Here is a 20,308-nt window from a genome sequence, read left to right as displayed (position 1 = left end):
GCGACAAAAAAAGAAAAATCGAAAGCAACGGTAAGAAGAGAGGAAGAGAAGACAAAGGAGGAAAAAGGTGAAGGCCTTACCTGTCCGAAGAGGCCCGCTGCGGAGAGAGAAACCCGCTCCCTCAGGTCAGTAAATAATGGACTACAAAAATGGCTCGCAGAGCCGAGTAAAAGTGCGCGATACTTCGCGCATGCGCGATGCGAATGAAAAAAAACACACCGACGGGAGGGGGGACCAGCTGGGGAGTCGACCTCCACAGCCGGCAACGACAGCTGCAGAACACCTGCAGCAAGAAGAGACCACAGAAGACAATAGAAACAAGAAAGAAGAGGAGGAAAGGGCAACAAAGAAACAACAGATGGTCAACCCAGAGGAAGAAGAAGAGTACAGGGAAATAGAAGAAGAAAAGAAAGGCAAGATAAAGGATATACTTGCTCTTATTAAAGGATACATGGAGTCATTTAAAGAATGGCAAACAGGAATTTAAGGATTTAAGAAAAAGAATAAACAACACAGAAGAGAAAATAAATAAAATGGAGATGACCTTAACAGAAATGGGAAAGAAAATGGACAAGATGGAAGAGCGGGCAGTAGCAGCAGAAATGGAGGTAGAAGACTTAAAAAAGAAATTGGAGAAATCTAATAAAAAACTAAAGAGACACAAGAACTACTAGCTCAAAAAATAGATACAATGGAAAACCATAACAGAAGAAATAACATAAAGATAGTGGGCCTTAAGGAAGATGAAGAAGGCAAGAATATGAGGGAGTTTATAAAAGAGTGGATCCCTAAGACCCTAGGATGTCCAGAACTACAGCAAGAAATGGAAATAGAAAGGGCACATAGAGTATTGGCCTCTAAACCACAACCACAACAAAAACCAAGATCTATTGTAGTAAAATTCCTAAGATATACTACAAGAGAAAAGGTACTGGAGAAGACAATGGAAAAAGTAAGAGAGGGCAACAAACCACTGGAGTATAAAGGGCAAAAAATCTTCATTTATCCAGATATAAGTTTTGAACTCCTAAAGAAGAGAAAAGAGTTCAATACAGCAAAGGCGATTTTATGGAAGAAAGGGTATAAATTTATACTAAAGCATCCAGCGGTATTGAAAATATTTATTCCAGGACAACAAAACAGACTATTCTCGGATCCAGAAGAAGCACGAAAATTTGCAGAACAATTACAAAAATAGACTGAGGGAGGAAGACGGGTAATGAGAGTAAAAATGATCACGATTGATATGTATGTGGGTAAAGACAAAAATAGACTGAGGGATGAAGACGGGTAATGAGAGTAAAAATGATCACGATTGATATGTATGCGGGTAAAGAGGTATAAGAGTGAATAGAGACAATGTGCATACGTGAATGTATCTGTACTTAGAGGAAAATATAGATAGTATGGACAAGAATTAATAAGGGAAGGTAATGGAATAGAGAGAATAAGGAGGGAATTAAAAGAGTGACCTTTGTGACATATGAAAAGTGAAATCTTTTCTGGGGGAGGCGGGGTGGGGGGAAATAGCGGTCACTGCAAAATCAGTTGACGCTTGCGAGTGGATTCGCAAATCCAAATGGAGAGGGGAGATGTGGTTGTCCGACAAGGGATAAAGGGCAACTCAGGAGGGGAAGGGGAGATTGGGGATAAATGAGATAGAAATAGGAGAATAAGGAAAATGTTGGATGTTGTAGAAATGTTGTCTTATAAAGAGTTGAAAATAAGAAAACAGAAATGGAAAAGGAGGAAAGGTAATGATGGAAAAACGGAAAGAGAAGATAAACAAAATATAAAAGGGCTACGCTGAACTATATGTCTTTAAATATTAATGGAATACATAACCAAATTAAAAAGGAAGAAACTACTAAATTTAAATGAATAAATGTATTCCATTAGAAAAAATAACATATAGGTTAAGAAATAATATTGAAATATTCGAACAAGTATAGGAGCCTTACATTAAATACAATAGCGAAAACCTACCGGGGACAAACATTACCTAAGTTGATGGAAGGAGAAGGAAAGAAAAGAATGGACTCAGTAGAATTTCTGGTGTATTTTTGTTGAATGACAACATTGTCTGACTGGCTTAATGCAACCTAGATTGTATACCTAAAATGGATGAGAGGGGGGGGTGGGGGGGGGTGGCTTGGGAGGAGGGGGGGGGGGGAGAAAAAGTCACTGTATATGTGTGAAAAAGAAATAGTGTATATCATGGCTAATGTGATTTATGGTGTGAAAAATAAAAAAAATTTAAAAAAAAAACATTTTCCCTTATCTACTATATTGCTTGACATTTTCCCTCCATTGGGATACTGGATGAACAACCTAATTCCAAGACTAATAGAGAAGGAGTGGTTAAGTAATTGACATTACTCATTTGTTCGTCTGGTATGCTTTTCTACGCAAGGACTGCTGCCCAAACATTTATAGTGTTGAGTCTTCTACATCCTGACTGATTGGGTTGCACTGTTAGGTTGATGCTATTCTAACATCAGTGACTAGGGTTTGAATCCAGCACTGTCTGTAAAGAGTTTGCACATCTTCCCCATGTCTGCGTAGGTTTTTCCCGGGTGCTCAGGTTTCCTCCCACCCTTCAAAACGCTCAGGGTTGGAGGTTAACTGGAGTGTAATTGGGTGGGATGGGTTTAAATGGCTGGATTGGCTTTTATCGTGCTGTACATAAAATTTAAAATTCTCATGTCACTGGATGAAAGTCCCATCAGTGCACAAGTTCTAGAAGGCATCTTTCAACACCACAAATATAATCCCTACCACTCATCCCATCGGCAGACCACAAGAGTGAATACGGTCAACATCCTGGCTTTATTTGCGGGACTGTGGTCAGTTTGCAGGAGGCAAAGATTAGCCTGGGTGATGTTGATCGATCTTTGTGCAAAGACGGCCTTGTTCTGTTTCTACCCTACATGTGTATTGCAATACAGAAAGCCGTATTGCTGTACACAGAAAAGGCTGGAAGCACTCAACAGATCGGACTTGAAGGACTCTGCCTGTCTCTCTCTCTCTCCACAGATTCTGCCTGACCTGCTGAGAGTTGCCAGCATTTTCTGATGTTATTTCAGAGTTCCAGCAGTTATTGTTTATATTCCCATTTTTAACCTCGACTGGAGAAATTGTGGAACTTGTTCAACCAGAGGGAATGAGTAAAGTGACTATCACCAGATCTTCACCCTCTCACTTAACCTATGGTTTCCTTCGTCCTCTTCACAAGCAACTTTCCGACCTTTGCCATCCACAAACTGAGCAACAGTGCCTTTGGTGACTCCATAAAACCATAGAATGTACAGCACAGAAAAACAGGCTATTTGGCCCTTTTAGTCTGTGTTGACCACTGACATTTATATAAATTGCTAACAGACAAGCCCCAGCACTGATCCCACTGCACACCACTCGTGACATTCTGCCAACTTCTTTACCTTCTAATCTTTCATCCAGGTCAACACATCAGCTCCACATGAGCTTTTATTTCCTCTAATAGCCTTTGACTTGGCACCTTCTCAAATACTTAGTCGAAATCCAAAAGGAAGGTGGTTCAACAAGGGAGAAAAAAAACAATACCAGGATAAAGTGACGGAGTGAGATTTAGGGGGCTGTAAGAAATTTCCATCGAGGAGAAATACTGAGACAGAAGAGATAAGTCAAGCAGCCTGCTACTGAGCAGCTCAGTTCCTGACCCAATAATCTATTGGCTTTTTTTTAACTGAACAACCCCTGGCCTCATCCAAATCCCACTGTAGGCGATGGAAGTTTGTAATACTTACACTTGCATTCTGTGATGTAAAACACTTACCTTTGTATTTATCTCTTGATTAAAAGCTGCCTTCTGCATTTCAAAAGCTCGCTTGGAGTCTGCCATCTTTGTGTCTGCACTGTACTTGACATCCATGGCCTCCTTCTTGCATTCAGCTTCCTGTGGGTTTTAACAATGCAGGAGAAACACAAAATAATCAGGCTCAGGTGTGAAGAAACATCTCACTCTATTTGTGACTCAGCTCAGCCACGTAACATCGTCACTGGGAGGAGATGAGAGAAATCAATTTCCCAGCAATGGAAGATTCATCCCAAGAATGTCATTGCAGTCGGAGAGTCAAAGAGTTAAAAGCATGCCAAAAGGGGAAGGGGAAAGAACTGGGTTACTTATGGTACAAGGGGCTTCAAAAACATCTGCTTCCATTTTGAGTGGTTGTTTATCTGCAGGGGTCTGGGATCTGGCAGCAGTTAAACTGGGCTGTCACAGACAAAACCCTCCCCACCATCAAGAACATCTACAGAGAACACTGCCATCAGGGGGAAGCAGAAATCATCAAGGATCCACACATTCTGTTCTTGCTGCTGCCATCAGGAAAGAGGTCTAGGTGCCACAAGACTCGCACCACCAGGGTCCAGGAACAGCTGCTTCCCCTCCACCATCAGACTCCCCAACAACAAACTCAATCAGAGATTCATTTAAGCACTTTACTGAACTTTTTTTCTCTGTATCGCACAGTTTGTTTACATGTATATGTTGAGTACAGTTTTTGTTTGCACTACCAGTAAGTGGTAATTCTGCCTGACCCGCAGAAAAAAGAATCTCCGGGTTGTATGTGAATATCATGTATGTACTCTGCACACTGCTGCATTGGTGCGGCACACCAGGGTTTGGGCACTGCAGGGTGCAGCACAAGTGCAGGGGGATGACAAGCGAAATTCCGGCACCAAAAGCACTGGAACCAAACAGCATTCAGCAAGTACAGCTTCTCTGACAGTTTATTTCCCTGCCCATGTGGGCACCCACACAAGATAAATCAGCACCCTCTCCCCCCAGAAACCCCGTACTTCAACGATTAATGAACAAAGTTACCCGAATCCCAGCATCTCTCTCAGCTTCAGCCACTCCAATCTCCGCATCTCTTTGCACCACTGCCGTCTGAGACTTCCCCAACGAACTCAGGTACTCCACTTTATCGTAAACATCCTGTCAGAGAAAGAAGACCAGCTTATAGAACATTAGGAGGTAGATTGCGCATCATGTAATCAATTTGCTCCTGGAATCTATCAATCACAGACAGCTCCTGGCTGTGGAAAATAAACCCCACCCTAGTCTACACCCATCCCATCCAGGTACCCATCTAAATCCTTCTTAAATGTTAAAACTGAGTCCTAATTCACTTGAGTTGGCAGCTCGATCCACACTCCCACCTCTCTGTGTGTGAAGAAGTTCCACCTAAACTTTTCCCCTTTCACCCTTAACCCACATCCTTTGTTTTGTATTTCCCCTCCCCTCAGTGGGAAAAGCCGACCTACATTTCTTCTGTCTATCCCCCTCATAATTTCAAATACCTCGATCAAATCTCCCCTCATTCTTTACACATCAAAGCAATGAAATATATCAAGATGCTAAATAGGAGTGTTATCAAACAAAAATATTCGCCGAGGTTTTGGCAGAGAGGTACCAAGTATGATGACAAGAACAGATTTCCAGGTGTATCTTAAAGGAAGAAAGTCGGAGCTGGAAGTTAAGGTGGCTGAAAGCACAGCTGGAAATTTAATAGTGGCATTAAAATCTGGCAAGCGAACAACCTGAATTAAAGTGCAAAATTCAAAGGTCGTAGGAGGTGCGGACAGGGGGCAGTGTGGGCTCAGCACGTGGCCAGAGAGGGACAAAAGCAGGAATGAAGAATTTAAATCCAAGGCCTCATGAAAGTTCCACCATGATGGAACAGCAAATCCCAGAAAAGCAAATGCAAAGTAACAGGAAGTGGGAGGGAACAGGCAGTCACGGGGCCAACAGATCAGATATCCCATCTGTTTCTCAAGTGGTTTGAAATTCAGGAAGGACACACCGTACAAGTCTGGACTTGAAACTGAACCCAAAAATTCTCACTGCCTCTTCATGTGACTTTAAAATTTCAATCTAAAAATAAGAGCTGTGTGAGATGCTTGGCGTTGTACAAATGTTACAGGTTGCAATAGAGAGGGGAGCTCACACTTCACTGCACAGAAAGGAACAGCCCTTTCTTCATTCCATTGATCAAAGTTCCCAGCAGCATTAGAGGCTCCTTTTATGGGAGAATGTGGTGCAGTAGCAAGGTGTATGGAAAATATGACTCGATATTCTCACAGCACCAAGTTTTCTTTGGATGCATTAAAGAAGATGCATAAACGTGAGATAAAAAGCAATCAAAGGGTTTACACTGAGAACAAGAAAAAGTGGGTATCAGTAACTCAGAGCACAGTTTAGCCAAATGGTCTGACGCTATGTCCTGTGTAATTAGCATTCCCCCTTTCTGGAGAATCAGTGAACCATCTCAGCAGGTGCTGAGTGTCATCGCAGATGGCTTCATGCCTCCCACAACACTAACTTCTCAACAGGTGGAATGTTTCACTTTTTCTTGTACTTTAAAAAAAATTTATTTTGTAAGATGGTAATGTAGATGTTTGCACTGAGATGCTGTCACAAAACAATTAATTTTGTGACATGTTCATGAGAATAAATTCTGATTCTGATTCAGATGCTACTGAACATTCTCTGGGTCAGTTCTGAGGGAGTGTCTTCTGAATCCAAAAGACATTAGAGCAGAAATAAGCCATTCAGCCCATCGAGTGTTTTTGGCAGGCACAGGCTCTTGGGCTGGAAGGGCTACTACCGTGCTTTTTCACCAAACAAAATCTAAATGAGACACAAAAGTCTGCAAACACTGTGGTTGAAATAAAAACACAATGGTGGAGAAACTCAGCTGATCAAACAGTGTCCTTTATATAGCAAAGTAGATACATCACCAACGTTTCAGGCTCGAGCCTTGATGAAGTGCTCAAGTCTAAAATGTCGGTTATGCACCTTTATCTTTGACGTATAAAGTACACTGTTCGATCAGCTGAGTTTCTCCGGCATCATGTTTTTAAAAAAAAAATCTAAATTATAATTTCAGGTCAATGAGCTTTCATAAGGAAGGGAGGTTAGATACAAAGGGGATGGAGAGGAGATGGAACAAAATGGCTCTGGAATGGAGAAGATGGCTGGAGAGATTAAATGGCAAATGAGGTTACAATACAAGGTAATGGGTGAGCAAAGAAGATAAATTGGAAAAGTACATGGAGTAGTAAATGATAAAATGAGCTACTTTGCTATGTATTGAACTATAATCAGCGTTTGCAAACTTTCTTGTTGAACTTGCTCTAGACAGTGACAAACTTCCTCAATGTTGCTGGGCCTGCATTCATCCAGGCAAACAGAAATCCTCCCATCACACTCCAATGTGCTGTGTTGCTAGCAGAAAGGGTTTGTGTCGGCACTCACTTCAGGATTTCCCAAACAGAGAAAGGTGATACCCTCATTTAAATGGAAGAAGAGGTCAGCAAGGTTACTCAGTTTCCTTTTCCGAATCCTGCCACTGACAAGAGCACTGCAAATTAAGGCTTTGTTTTTACCTTGATGGTGAAGCTAAGGATCTCGATGCCCATGCGGCCGACATCAGGAGCGGCCACCTCACGGACCAGCTGAGCAAACTGATCCCGGTCCTGGTAAATGGCTTCGACAGTCAGAGTTCCTGCAAGAAGGAGGAAAATACATTTTGGGGGACAAATGAGGGGCAGACGTGAATAAGAGGAGGGTGGGTCACCAGGGACAGATCGGGAAAGGTTGTGGGAGCCGGGGGGGGGGGGGGGGGGGGGGTGGTGGGGAGTGGTCCGGGCCCAGGGTGAGCCAGGGGTGGGGCCAGCCAGAGTCAGCGTGAAGTGTGCACTTAGAAATAGAGTAAATTACATTGAGGGATGAGCTCATACGGTCCCCAACATGGGCAGACCTTGGAAGTTCCACCTTGTAACACCCTCTCTGGCACCAGTGATGAGCAACAATTTGAATTTTTAGTCAATTCTGGATTAGAACCAAGATAAGAACAGGTGTGACGTATTGGAATGGGGGCACAGCTCGGCTTTGTATACCTGCAGCAGCAAGTCCTACAGAAGAGATGTTGGTTTCTGCAGTGTTAAGATAAGGCAAAGAATTTAAAGAATGTGAAAGTTTAACGCTTTTAAGTGATTGAGTTATTTGAATGAACATGAAAATCTCAGCAGAAGATCTGTATATTTGATACGAATAGTGAAAGATCAATGGGATATCACAACAAGGCTGGGAAGTGCATTCAGTTCTAGACCTACAAGAACATAAGAAATAGGAGCAGGAGTTGGCCATCTGGCCCATCGAGCCTTCTCCGCCATTCAATGTGATCATGTCCGATCTGATGATACGCTCATCTTCATTGACCTCCCTTTTCCCCATAATCCCTTAATTCCTCTACTATGCAAAAATCTATCCAGCCTTGTCTTAAATATATTTACTGAGGTCACTTCCACTGCTAGCGAATTCCAGATTCACCACCCTCTGGGAAAAGCAGTTCCTCTTAATCTCTGTTCTCAATCTACTATCCTGGATCTTCAGGCTATGTCCCACCAATATAACAACTTACCTACCTCCATCTTAATTTTCATAATTTTATTTGTTTCTATAAGAATCCCTCTCATTCTTCTAAATTCCAATGAGTACAGTCCCAGATGGCTCAAAATCTCTTCATAGGCCAACCCCTTCATCCCTGGAATCAACCTGGTGATCCTCCTCTGCTCCGCCTCCAAAGCTAGTTCACCTTTCCTTAAGTAAGGAGACTAGAACTGCACACAGATCTCCAGATGTGGCCTCACCAGGACCTGGTACAGTTACAGCAGAACCTCCCTGCTCCGCCTCCAAAGCCAGTTCATCTTTCCTGAAGTCAGGAGACTAGAACTGCACACAGATCTCCAGATATGGCCTCACCAGGACCTGGTACAGTTACAGCAGAACCTCCCGGCTCCTAAATCCAAACACAAGTACAATGATTCTCAACAATTATTGGTTGTGTGAGGGATAAAAATTGGCCAGGGCAAGGGGTGAAGCTCATCTGATCCATTACCAATATTGCTATGGATCATGAGAGTGAAGAGAAATAACACCTTCACTTAATGTCCATTCAAAATGTCCAACTCTTGGCACTTGAACATCAGCTGGTGCTCTGCAGGTGTTATTACCTCCTGACAAGTCTTATGGAAAGAAAGAGGGCGAGAGGTTTTTAAATTTAAACATATAATACAGTAACAGGTCCTTCTGGCCCACAAGCCCATGCCACCCAAATTCTCCAATTAACTCACAACTCCCGTATGTTTTGAAGGGCGTGAGGTTACTGGAGCACCAAGAGGAAACCCACACAGGCTCCTTACAGACAGTGCCAGATACTAACCCGGGTCACTTGTGCTATAACAGCCACGTTAATTGTGCCACCCAACACTATTTATTGCAATTTTAATGGTTTTTAAAATGTGTCCAAGTATCAGAGACATTTACACGGCCACGTGTGAGAAACATTCTTGTCAGGGATTTCACAGAGCAGGAAGCTCTACACCTCGCTGCTTACAGTCCTGTCATCACTCGGACAGGAGAAAGCAGAGAGCCTAAGACATTGACTGGGGTAAGTGCGGGTTGCAGGCAGACTCTAGGCCAACATGCGCATTGATGTTTTGAACAGTTGATTCAGCAAGCTCTTGCAACCTGTTAGCCTGAATCAGAGTGCAGTGTTACCGGACTGCCAAACTAGAAACATGGGTTCAAATTCCACACTGGAATTGACTGTGAAGTGCCCGTGAGGCCCAGTCCTTATTGGGGAGGGAAGTGCCTTTGCCCTTGCAAATAAAGCACACCAGGCATGGCTTACAGTTTCTAGTAACACCATCAGGAAAATCACAAGCTGCACAAGTTCTTTGTTGGGATGGGAATCAAATTCAGGACAGTTACCCAGGATCGCTCGGAGATGTCCCTCAAGGGTTTGCAGCACCACACTTTTGGTCTCGGTAACACTTTTCCCCAGGAACTGCTCACATGCTACGGCTAGCAAATCCAGGTCAGTCATTACTTTCACCTGCATACAGGGAAAACAATGTAAGCCTGCAGCACGTGATAAACTGCTAAATATATACATCGCTAATACTTTAAGGCTATTAACAGAAGCGCTGTAACGCTTACTGGAATTAAATTGAAACCATACATCTGCAATACTTTTTAAAGATTAACAAATGTTAAAATTTGCAGAACTACAACATAAAAGCAGATTAAACACTGCAAGGAAAGCAAAGCACACTCTAAAAAAATAAAGCACACCAATGCATAAAGCAACAAAACAGTATTACATCCTGTAACTTTAACCTGGCAACAAGTGAAATCCACGAGGAACCAAGGACTTCAGAGAACTTTTAAATTCGGATCATCTCATGGGGTGGGACATTTAGATATGAGTGTTAACCCAATGAATTTGCACAAATGCATGTTGCCAAATTAAGCTATTACAGGATAGTTTTTCATTATTATTTGGAGCTTGGGTGAGAGATGTGAACCTGATTGGTCTGGATGGAGCCATTGCAAGTGCATGCATTCACACAAATCACACCAATTACATTCACTACATGGCAGCAATTTAATATGACTGTGTGGCATGCAGCTCTGACAGTCATGGTCTAACTGGCAAAATAATGGAAGGGGGGGGGGGAGGTACACAGAATGTGGAGCTGACAAAAGGCAACAGGAAGGAGGTGGGAAAAAGGGAGAGTCGCACGTGGAAGAGGTAGCAAAGTCCAAGGGATTGGCCGTTGATTGTAGATTGAGCATGTGAAAGCATTTCGTTGGAAGAATACCAATGCTTAAAGTACAAATGGCGAGGGAAATATAACGCATCTAACTTCTCAATCAAACACCCTTAAACAGCAACCAGAACCACGTTGACCTCGGCGGAAGGAGATAGAGGCAGCTTAAGGACAACGGGCTTACATTGCCACAACCCCTAGATTATTGCAATCCTAAATTGCTTCAAGTTTATACTTGGTTGGGAACACTCTCCAGTCCAGGTGACAGGCGAGGGGAGGAGAGAGAGAAATCCCAACATCAAGCCAGAAATGCAGGAGGCTAGATATTATCAGTAGCTTGCTGACAGCCACCAGCTCCAAGTTTCTTCTCAAATGTCACTGCCTTCCCTAACCACGTGCACAAATTGTGTTTCTGTTGAAAGATAAAAGGTTTACAGTCTAGAGATCACAAGAGACTTGAAATTTGCGACACGTATCAACATTTCTCTCTCCTTCTCCCTATGTCCCAGTCCATTCTCTTTCTTCACCAGTTTTTCCCTGGTCTCTTCTTGTTCACAAGAAGAATCCCCCCTCTCCTTTCCTCTGCGCCCTCTCTCTCTCACTCTATTTCTTGCCCCTTCATTCCTTGAGGCTTTACCCTTGGGCTTAAATCAGATGCAGATATTTTGAAGCAATTGGTCCATGCTGATTGGGATTCCACTATAACTGCCAGAACACTCCAAATGTTTCTCCAACCACAGACAATGCCCTTGAGCACCAGACAGAAACATTAAGGCAGTGTTCTCTACTGCTCCGATAAGAGCAAGAGTTCTGACCAAGGCTTCGACGTGAGACACGGAAGTCCATTTCTCTTCCTACAGATGTAGCCGGCCTTGCTGAGTATTCCCAGCATTTTTCTGCAGTTTGTTTTAAATCAGAATGGCTCTTCCTGTTTCTCTTAGTTCAAACTCAGGGTTGACTCCTACTCTCTAATAAACAATTTACTTCATATACTGTCCACCCAAATTCCTTATTCTGGAATATTCCAATTCTTTTTATAAAAAAGAAATTTAAGAGTTCCTTGCTAATAAAATTCAACAGTGCAGAACTCTCATCAGATTTGGGGTTTCCCTCCAAGTATCTGGAGTGGGTCCTGAAGTCACAACTTTTGGACCTTTTGGGAGGGATGGTCAACCAATACAGAATGCAGGAACATTTCAACAATCCTATCATTCGAACCTGGCTTATTCATTGCAGCCTCCTAATTATCCAGTGCAACATGAACAGAATTAACAACATTGCACCAAGTCAAGGGAACTTCCAGCCAAATCACTTGCGCTTATCTGATTGGCTGCCTGGGTGCATCGCTAGACTGGTATTCAGAGATCTGGACTGAGGATCTAGGAACAGGAGCTTAATTGACACCATGGTAGCTGGGGTGCTTAAATGTCATTAAGTTAAATTACCATGGAAGAAAAGAACTGCAGTTTCACTTGCCATGAAGCTGATGGGGAAAATAATTTGTCACCCTCCAAGGGATGAAACCTGCTGCTTCACCCAGTCTGGTCAAAACAAGTGAAGGAGAAGTAACCCCATGAGGCCACATCAGCAGCTATGGCGCAGTGTAGTATAAATAATGCTTGGCACGATGCTACACAGGAATATGACACACTATGATAGCAAAAGACTTGACACTGCTTTATCTTCGTACACATTTTTTCTATTGTGAATAAAATTTATTTTTGGAAAAATAAGTATGCCACTCAAGACCCACCAATGTGGCTGACCCGTCAGCTGACAATTAGAGGCACGTAATAATTGCTGGTAATGTCAGTGTCCAGGAATTACGCTAACAAGTGAAATTAAAATCTGAAGACTCATCATCCCATCAATGGTACAAAATGTAAGACATGTTAGGGCGAGGCAGGGCGGGGGGGGAGGGGGGGGGACGGGGACTTAGTCTGTATGGAGGTGTCGGGCTGAAGGACCTGTTCTGTTCCAAAAGCAACTCTGCTAAAGGCAGAAAATCCTGCAAAGCCCACAGATAGGACGAGCATCCCAGCTTTTCGACTGCCACAATCAAGTGAGCAAGCACACACACCCATACCCCCAACACACTCAGTCCCCCTTTTATATGCATCCGTACGCACACCCCTGCATACAGGAGAATAACATTGAACTTCTCAGAAGTTCAGTCTCAAAGTTGTGGTGGATTTGGGAGAGTTGAATGGATTTGATGCAGTTTCCCTTTTGCAAGACAACTTCATAGAAAGGACTAGTCCTGAAGTCTCCTTTGAACTGAACTGAACTCGGAAAGTGCCCCACTCATTCTTTGTCAAATCTCTGATCAGGTTCAGAATGTCCTGCCTTTTTAAACTTGCCTTTGCATCACTCCTTCATGATAGACATGGAAGAAGCAACCAGCTTGATGAGTTCCAAATGGGAGACTTCTGGACAGTAGATATTCTGGAGAGAACATCATTTAGTTAATTTTTTTTTAAAATTATGTTCAATTGGAAAACTGGGTGGGGACCTGGATGTATTTACTCAGTGTCATTTCTGATGATGGCCTGAATTATTCATACAGCACCAAGTGCTGAATATGGTTGTGGAACAGCACTGAGGGCATGTTGGAAAACAAGGAATGCTAGAAAACCGTGTGGGACTTGTGTTCAGTAATACATCCAATTGAAAAGAGCAAGCAGAAAGTCAAATAAACTGCAGGTAACATCCACTTAACAAGTTCCCATATCAAGGGAGCAAAAAATAATAATTGAGTTGTTAAAATTGTAATATTTACCAGGCTATGGGGAAACATCGAAGGCACAAGATTATTAGATACATGGAACTTTGTATACATTTTGGTCTCCTTATCCAAGTAAGGTTATACACATAACAGGTGGAGAGCAATGAAGGCTCAGTAGATTGATTTATGGGATGGGGCAAGATGGAATGTCTTGCAAGAAATTAAGCAAACTGGGCTCATCTTCTCAGTAAAATGTGAAATGCCTTCTGGAGCAATCGTCCAATGGAACCACAGGTCCCTTTGTCTTCTTTCCCTCAGCTCTCTCCCCCCTTCCCTCTCTATTCACAGAGCCCTCCCTCCCTTATCCAACTATTAGCAGTTGCCTGTAGGACTGTGTCCCACCATTTTATTTGGGTGCCTGCCAACATTTTGCTCATACCTTGAGCAAGGCTCAAACATTGGTTATGAATCTTTGTCTTTGCTATAATAAAGTATACTGTTTGTGTTTTTACCAAGTAGCAGAGACAAGCTAGATCAGTTCTGGCAGAGAGCCGCACCCCCGTTGGTATCGGGAATCAGGAGTGTGCGTTTTAAGTCCATTTTGTTAGAGTGTTAGTAACCATATATTACTTAACACTGAGACGCACCCCAAGGTACAGGGATCGGGAATGTCTGCTGAAGTCCCTGTAAGTATGTAAGCGTGCAGAAGATAGGCGGTCACTAGTATCAGAGTCCAACCTAGGTCTGATGTGAATGTCTATATAGTTGTTTATTAGTAGAGTAATTAAGTATCATTTGATATTCTCCCATGTGTTCAATAAAGTGACATGTAATTGTAACACTCATGTCCACACTCATCTCTCTGTGAACTCACTGAATCTGATACCTTCCAAACACAACACCATGCAGGGAGAGAACATCTTCCAATAGGTTGGTTTCCTGCCAAAGCTGCAGCAGCCTCAAGGGGTTGCAGACTCCGGAAGAGGGCACCAGATGCAGGAAGAGACACCCCCCCCCCCCCATATTGTTAAGAAAGAGACGCATAGGAGACAACCGTACAGGACAGTGACCATAGCAGCAGACCAGCGAGAGGATCAGCAGCTGAAGGCAGGCTGTGGGCTGTCGACAACTTGTGCATGGGAACCAGGATTTGAGAGGGTGCTGAGGGCAAGAAATGCCTTGGGTGATGAAGCCTTCCTGATCAAGTTGGAGGTTTGGATCTGGGGCTCAGGAGGTCAATGGATTGAACAGGAGACTGTGAGAGTGCTGGAGGATAATCCACGAACACTCAGTGACCTTTGCTTCTCTTTCTGTAAGGGGCGCTAGGCAATAAGAATGGCTACTCTGGATCATGGCAGACTATTCATGTAATATTATTTTCTGCTTTATTACATTATGATAAAAGAATCTTGTTTTGCATCATTTATAGAGACCTTGTATTTAGAGAAATTTTCCCATATAAAAATACAAATTTTATCTTACTCAGATGATTAACTGATCCTATTGTATGTCCTGAAAATACAGGACCTTCATAAGGGGCACAAAAAAAATCGTCAGGCTCCCTCTGGTACTTCCTTAACCCCACCACGATTGACAAACAAAAGTGATACTTTATTTGGTGTCCATTAGGTGGCAACCAGCTTTAAAATGGGATAAGACAGAGGGTTAAATGATGGCATTGGAAGCTAATGCTCTCTTTGGATAGGAGACAACATAGGACTGGGGATCCAATGAAAAGGCATGGAAACATTTGTTAAAGCTTCCCAAATCCTAGATAGAAAGGGTTTATTAACAAGGCGATGTCAACAGTTGGTCCAAATGTGGGAGGAAGTCATCCCAAATGAAACTCTCCATTTAAAAAAAAAATCATTCTTCAGAGAGCATAAATACCTTGAAGAAGTTGAGCTGCCTGCACTAATTCACGCTGATGGCAGAAGAACTAGACCAGTGGTTTTCTAACTTTTTCTTTCCACTCACAATCCACTTTAAGGAATCCCTATGCCTTCAGTGCTGTGGTGCTCTGTGACTGGGAAGGGATGGTTGAGAACCACTGCTCTAGACCCAATTGTCACTGAAATATTTTGCTGGAGAAAAATTGTCATTGGCCCATTTCCATTTGAGTTATGAAACCGTGCACATAATGAGTCAATTAGGTACTATTAAAACAGTGATTTTCAACCCTTTTTCCCTACTCACACACCACCTTAAGTAATCCCTTACTAATCACAGAGCACCTATGGCATAGGGAATACTTAAGGTGGAATGTGTGGAAAGAAAAAGTTTGAAAACCACTAAACTCGATCATAGCATCACAAAAAGTAGATTCATTCATATTCTGAATTAAAAATAATTGGGCACTGAAGGGCAGATATTCTTTGACAAATCACAGCTTAATAGGAATACTTTGAACCTACAACGGTAATCGTAAGCGTGGCTTTTCCCCACCGCCCCATCTCAGGGTCAGAGCACAGACAGGTCCTTCAGGCCATGTTGACCAAGTTGAAATTCTGGGCTGGTTCTACTTGCCTGCATTTGTTCAACCTCCTTCTCAACTCTTCCTGCCCATTTCCATTTTCCTTTGGCACCTCATTTCAGATATGGACTGCTCTGAGTAGGAAAGATCGTCCCTCAAGTCCCTCTTAAATCTCTTGTCTCACCTTAAACCTATTACCCGCTACTTCTAGTATCCCACCTTGGAAAAAAGACTGAGCATTCATTTTATCCATGCTTCCCATGATTTAATAAACTACTGTAAAGTCCCTCCTTAGCCTCCTGCAGTCTATGGAATAATGACCTAGCCTACCTATCCAACCTCTGTAACTCAAGACTTCTGGTCCCAGCAATATCATGGTGAACCTCCTCTGTACCCCTTCCAATTTATTGGCATCCCTCTTAAAACTCTCACCTGGTGCACGCCCCATCATTCATATGTCATGGATGAGTTGAGCCAACAGGATTCAGTAGGTGATTCAACTCGAGTACCTCACAGTCGAGTCCAATGCTGCCCTCACCTCGACATTCACACATGTCCATTCTGTAGCTCTGGGGTTGTAAATGTTTCTTGTTGACCTCTCCTCACTCTAACCTACAGATTGGGAAGGCCAATAGTCAACTCCTGTTCATTTAAAAATCAAGATTTTATTGAAGGGCAAATTTAAAAAGAATCAAGTTTTAATTGAATAATTTAACACAAAATGGAAATGAAATCTTTCACTAAACAGGAGAGTGAATGTGTGTCAGCACAAATGGTTTCTTCCATTGGTAGGGGATTTTTTTTTTTTTTTTAGACAGTTTAAAGCAATGACAAATGTACTAATATCTAGGTCATGAAGGTTGAATCTGTGAGCAGAAACATGGCCTTCAAAGTCTACCCTAAAGCATGCTTCCAGCTTTGCATTTGAAAAAGCAATTTTGATTTTTAAGAGTTACATAAGGTTAAAGACTCTTCACAATTAATATTCAGAAGCAAGCTGAATGCTCCAATTTAAAGATTTCCTTTGTCTGAACACAAATGGTCACCCTTTCTCAAAGTCTTAGATTTACATATGAATGGTATTAACAACTACAAAAAGGGATTGTGTGATCTGCCCGTTTCACAATCTGTACAGTTAGCAATGATATCGCCATATACAGCATAGAACAGGCCAGTGTGGCCCTACGAGTCCATGCCGGAACAAATACCCACCCTCCTCGTGATAAAATGATGTCCATGTAAACCCATCAAAGACCATTCAGATCACCCCAGGGGCTGTTTATATTGCCACAAAGTGCAACTGTCACAAATATGAAATTAATGCACACAGAAGACATGACATACAAAACATTTCAATTCTGAAGAATTTCCCAACTGTGCTAACCTTACTTCACCCACTAAGATAAGCACTACTGACTGAAGGTCTACCCTGACCTCCCTTCATTTTTGGATACAAACTACACAGAACTCCATTTCCTGCTTCTATCTTGAACCATCCACTGTGTTATCAAGCTACTTGTCTGACATCCATTCTTGGATTGATGACCATTTCCAGTTAAACCCAACATGTGGGAATAGGCTTGCATACAATAGTCTGAGCAGAGAGAACACAGGAAATTTATATTCTCATTACTTGAAGTGACGCATCTCTGAAGTGACTGTGTTTTTGAAATCTTCCAAAACGTGCACATGACGTACAGGAGGGAGATGGATGACACCTACAATCTTGCACTCAACGTCAGCAAAGCCAAGGAGGTGATTGTGGACTTCAGGAGTAAATCAAGAGAACACAAACCAGTCCTCATCCAGGGGTCAGCAGTGGAGGGGATCAAGAACTTCAAATTCCTGGGTGTCAACATCTCCAAAGATCTGTTCCAGAGCCTCCATGTTGATGTAATCACAGAGAATGCTCACCAGTGACTATACTTTGTGAGGAGTTTGAGGAGATTTGGTACGTCACCGAAGAAAACTTCTACAGGTGTACTGTGGAGAGTACTCTGGCTGGTTCCATCACTGCCTGTTGCAAAGATGCCAATGCTCAGGATCAGAAAAAACTCCAGAGGGTTGTTAACTCGGCCTGCAACATCATAGGCACCAGACTTCACCTATTGAGGACATCTACAAGAGGCGATGTCTCAAGAAAGCAGCCTTTATTCTCAAGGACGCCACCACCCAGGCCATGCCCTCTTCTCTCTGCTACCATTGGGGAAAAAGGAACAAGAGCCTGAAGATGGGAACTCAGCTGCTTTTTTCCCTCTGCCATCAGGTTCCTGAATGAACAATGAGCTGGAGACACTGCCTGACTTTGTCTGTTTCTTGCACTGTTTTTTATTTATTTTGTAAGGTGGTTTTATAGAAATTTCTGCCCTGTGTGACGCTGCTGCAAAACAACAAATTTCACGACGATAAATTCTGATTCTATGACAAATTGCTAACCACTATTTTCAGGGTGAGGAGTAGTTAGTGACACAGAAATTGGGCAGAACTCCCCTAATTTTTTCAGAAAATCAGTCTTTGAATGTTTCACCAAACATAAGGAACTCAATACATTCTCTGCCTCTCCTTCTTGGTCTGCTCCTAAGGATTGTTATGAGCCCAGAGGACCCATAAACCCAGATAGATATTCACCAAGACAAATGGTTACTTAAACAAAAGTTGCTTTTAATTATCTTTAAACATGAAAACAGAATCACACTTTAACTTAACTAACCTAACTTAACCCCCTTCTAATTCTAAGCACACATGTGTGTAAGTTCAGAAAAGTTCTTTGGTTCATAGTCCAATCTCACTTCTCATCCTTCCAAGTTTACTGGTTGCGAGCAATTCTTCTACTGTGCACAGAATTTAACATTTATAAAGTTCACCAGCCTTTGGTGCTTGAAAGGTAAATGGTTACCGCTCAGGAAGGTTCTTTTCATTTTTCAGACAAGTGAAACATTAGACAACCAGCCCTCTCCTCTTGCATGAACCACAAGGGCTTTGATCAGGCCATCTTCTAAATGGGGAAGTCCTGTTCCAGTCCCAGCTGCCTCTGCTGGCTATAACACTGTAGAATGATCTCTCTCTCTCTCTCTCTGAGAGAAAGATTGTTTGACTCTCTCTGCTTGCAAAACCACATGACACTCTGAGAACAGCAAGTCTCTTTCAGACAATCTGTGGCTCCAACAAGATTTTTCATCTGTTGCCTTCTGTAAAGAACAATCCATTAGTGAAGTCTCTTGAGCACTCTTCAAAGCTCTTGCAAAAGCTGGGAAGCCGATATGTCTAGCATGGGGCAGAGCTCCAGTATTTTAAATAAGATCTGTTTTAAAGTGTCTGTATGTAACCTACTCTAACAAACCTTCCCCGATTTATCTCCCAAAAACATATCTATATACTCTGTCACAGGATCAACTCAGGATACTTCCACTCAGGCTCCGGGGTAGCAAGAGAAAAAAATGCACTCTGTAGCTATTTAAGGTAGTTTGGCATTAAATTGAAAAGTGAACAACATTGTGAAGATTGGTGGCCAGTCTCAAAGGATTATGAAATGTTTAGAAGCCATCAAGAGATTACTAAAATATTACAGTGGGAAAAAGTTGAGTAAAACTAGCAAATTGCATCAAATAAGAATTTCTATATGAATATTAAAAGGAAGTAGCCAAAGTGAATATTGATTCCTTAAAAGATTACTCTAAAGATTAATAATGAAAAAAGTGATAGAGATTTTAAATGATTACTTGAATCAATTTTCACTGTTGAAGAAATTAAATACATCTTGATAATAATAAAAGGCAATGAAGAATCTAAAACATTTTCCATTAACAGAGAAAAATACTCCTTGCCTTCATTGGTCAGGGAATACAGTAGAGGAGCAGAGACATTGAGTGACAACTGTATAAGATGTTGATGAGACTGCCCTCGGAATATTCTGTGCAGTTTTAGTCATCCATTTCTGTGAAGGACATCATTCAGCTGGAAACAGTGCAGAAAGACTCAGGGTCACAGAGAATGATAAGCTGGAATTACTAGCAGAGGCTGGATAGGTTGAGACCTTTCCCTCGAAGCATGGAAGGCAAATGGAGACCTTTAAAATAACAGTGGATGCACTGCTAGGGTAAACAGTCATAACCCATTTCCTTGGGTAGGGAAATCTGAAAACTTAAGAGAATAGATTTAAAGCAAGGGGGGAAAGGATTTAAAGGGGACCCGAGAGGTACCTTCTTCACGTAGAGGGTGGTAGGAGCATGGAATGACCTGTTAGAGGAAATGGTAGAGCTGGGGACAGGTGTAAGGTTTCAATATAATTAGACAGGTACATGGATAGGAAAGGTTTCCACCTATCAAACTTACTAATCAGACCACCTACAATTCTGTCCATGACATCTCTGTATAATCACAAGCAAAGGTCCAAGCACTCATCTACCAGTCATATATGGTTTTTTTTCATAGACTTTGTGGGATTTTAC

The 20,308-nt window shown here is 42.2% G+C and overlaps 1 protein-coding gene across 4 annotated transcripts in view; it reads right to left on the bottom strand.

Moving 5' to 3' along the window:
• Positions 1-20,308, bottom strand: part of LOC138749810 (flotillin-2-like) — a 79,603-nt gene that overhangs the window by 10,627 nt on the left and 48,668 nt on the right. For all 4 annotated transcript variants that reach the window (XM_069911693.1, XM_069911694.1, XM_069911696.1 and 1 more), the window contains 4 exons: positions 9,821-9,944; positions 7,432-7,550; positions 4,865-4,978; positions 3,815-3,934 (listed from right to left, as the gene is read on the bottom strand). In XM_069911693.1, the coding sequence (XP_069767794.1) occupies positions 3,815-3,934; positions 4,865-4,978; positions 7,432-7,550; positions 9,821-9,944 (477 nt within the window). The remainder of the gene's footprint in view (positions 1-3,814; positions 3,935-4,864; positions 4,979-7,431; positions 7,551-9,820; positions 9,945-20,308) is intronic.

This window comes from Narcine bancroftii, chromosome 14 (assembly GCF_036971445.1).
Source record: "Narcine bancroftii isolate sNarBan1 chromosome 14, sNarBan1.hap1, whole genome shotgun sequence".
NCBI lineage: Eukaryota > Metazoa > Chordata > Chondrichthyes > Torpediniformes > Narcinidae > Narcine > Narcine bancroftii.
Note: the sequence above shows the minus strand (reverse complement) of the source record. Positions and strands in the feature narration are given on the sequence as shown.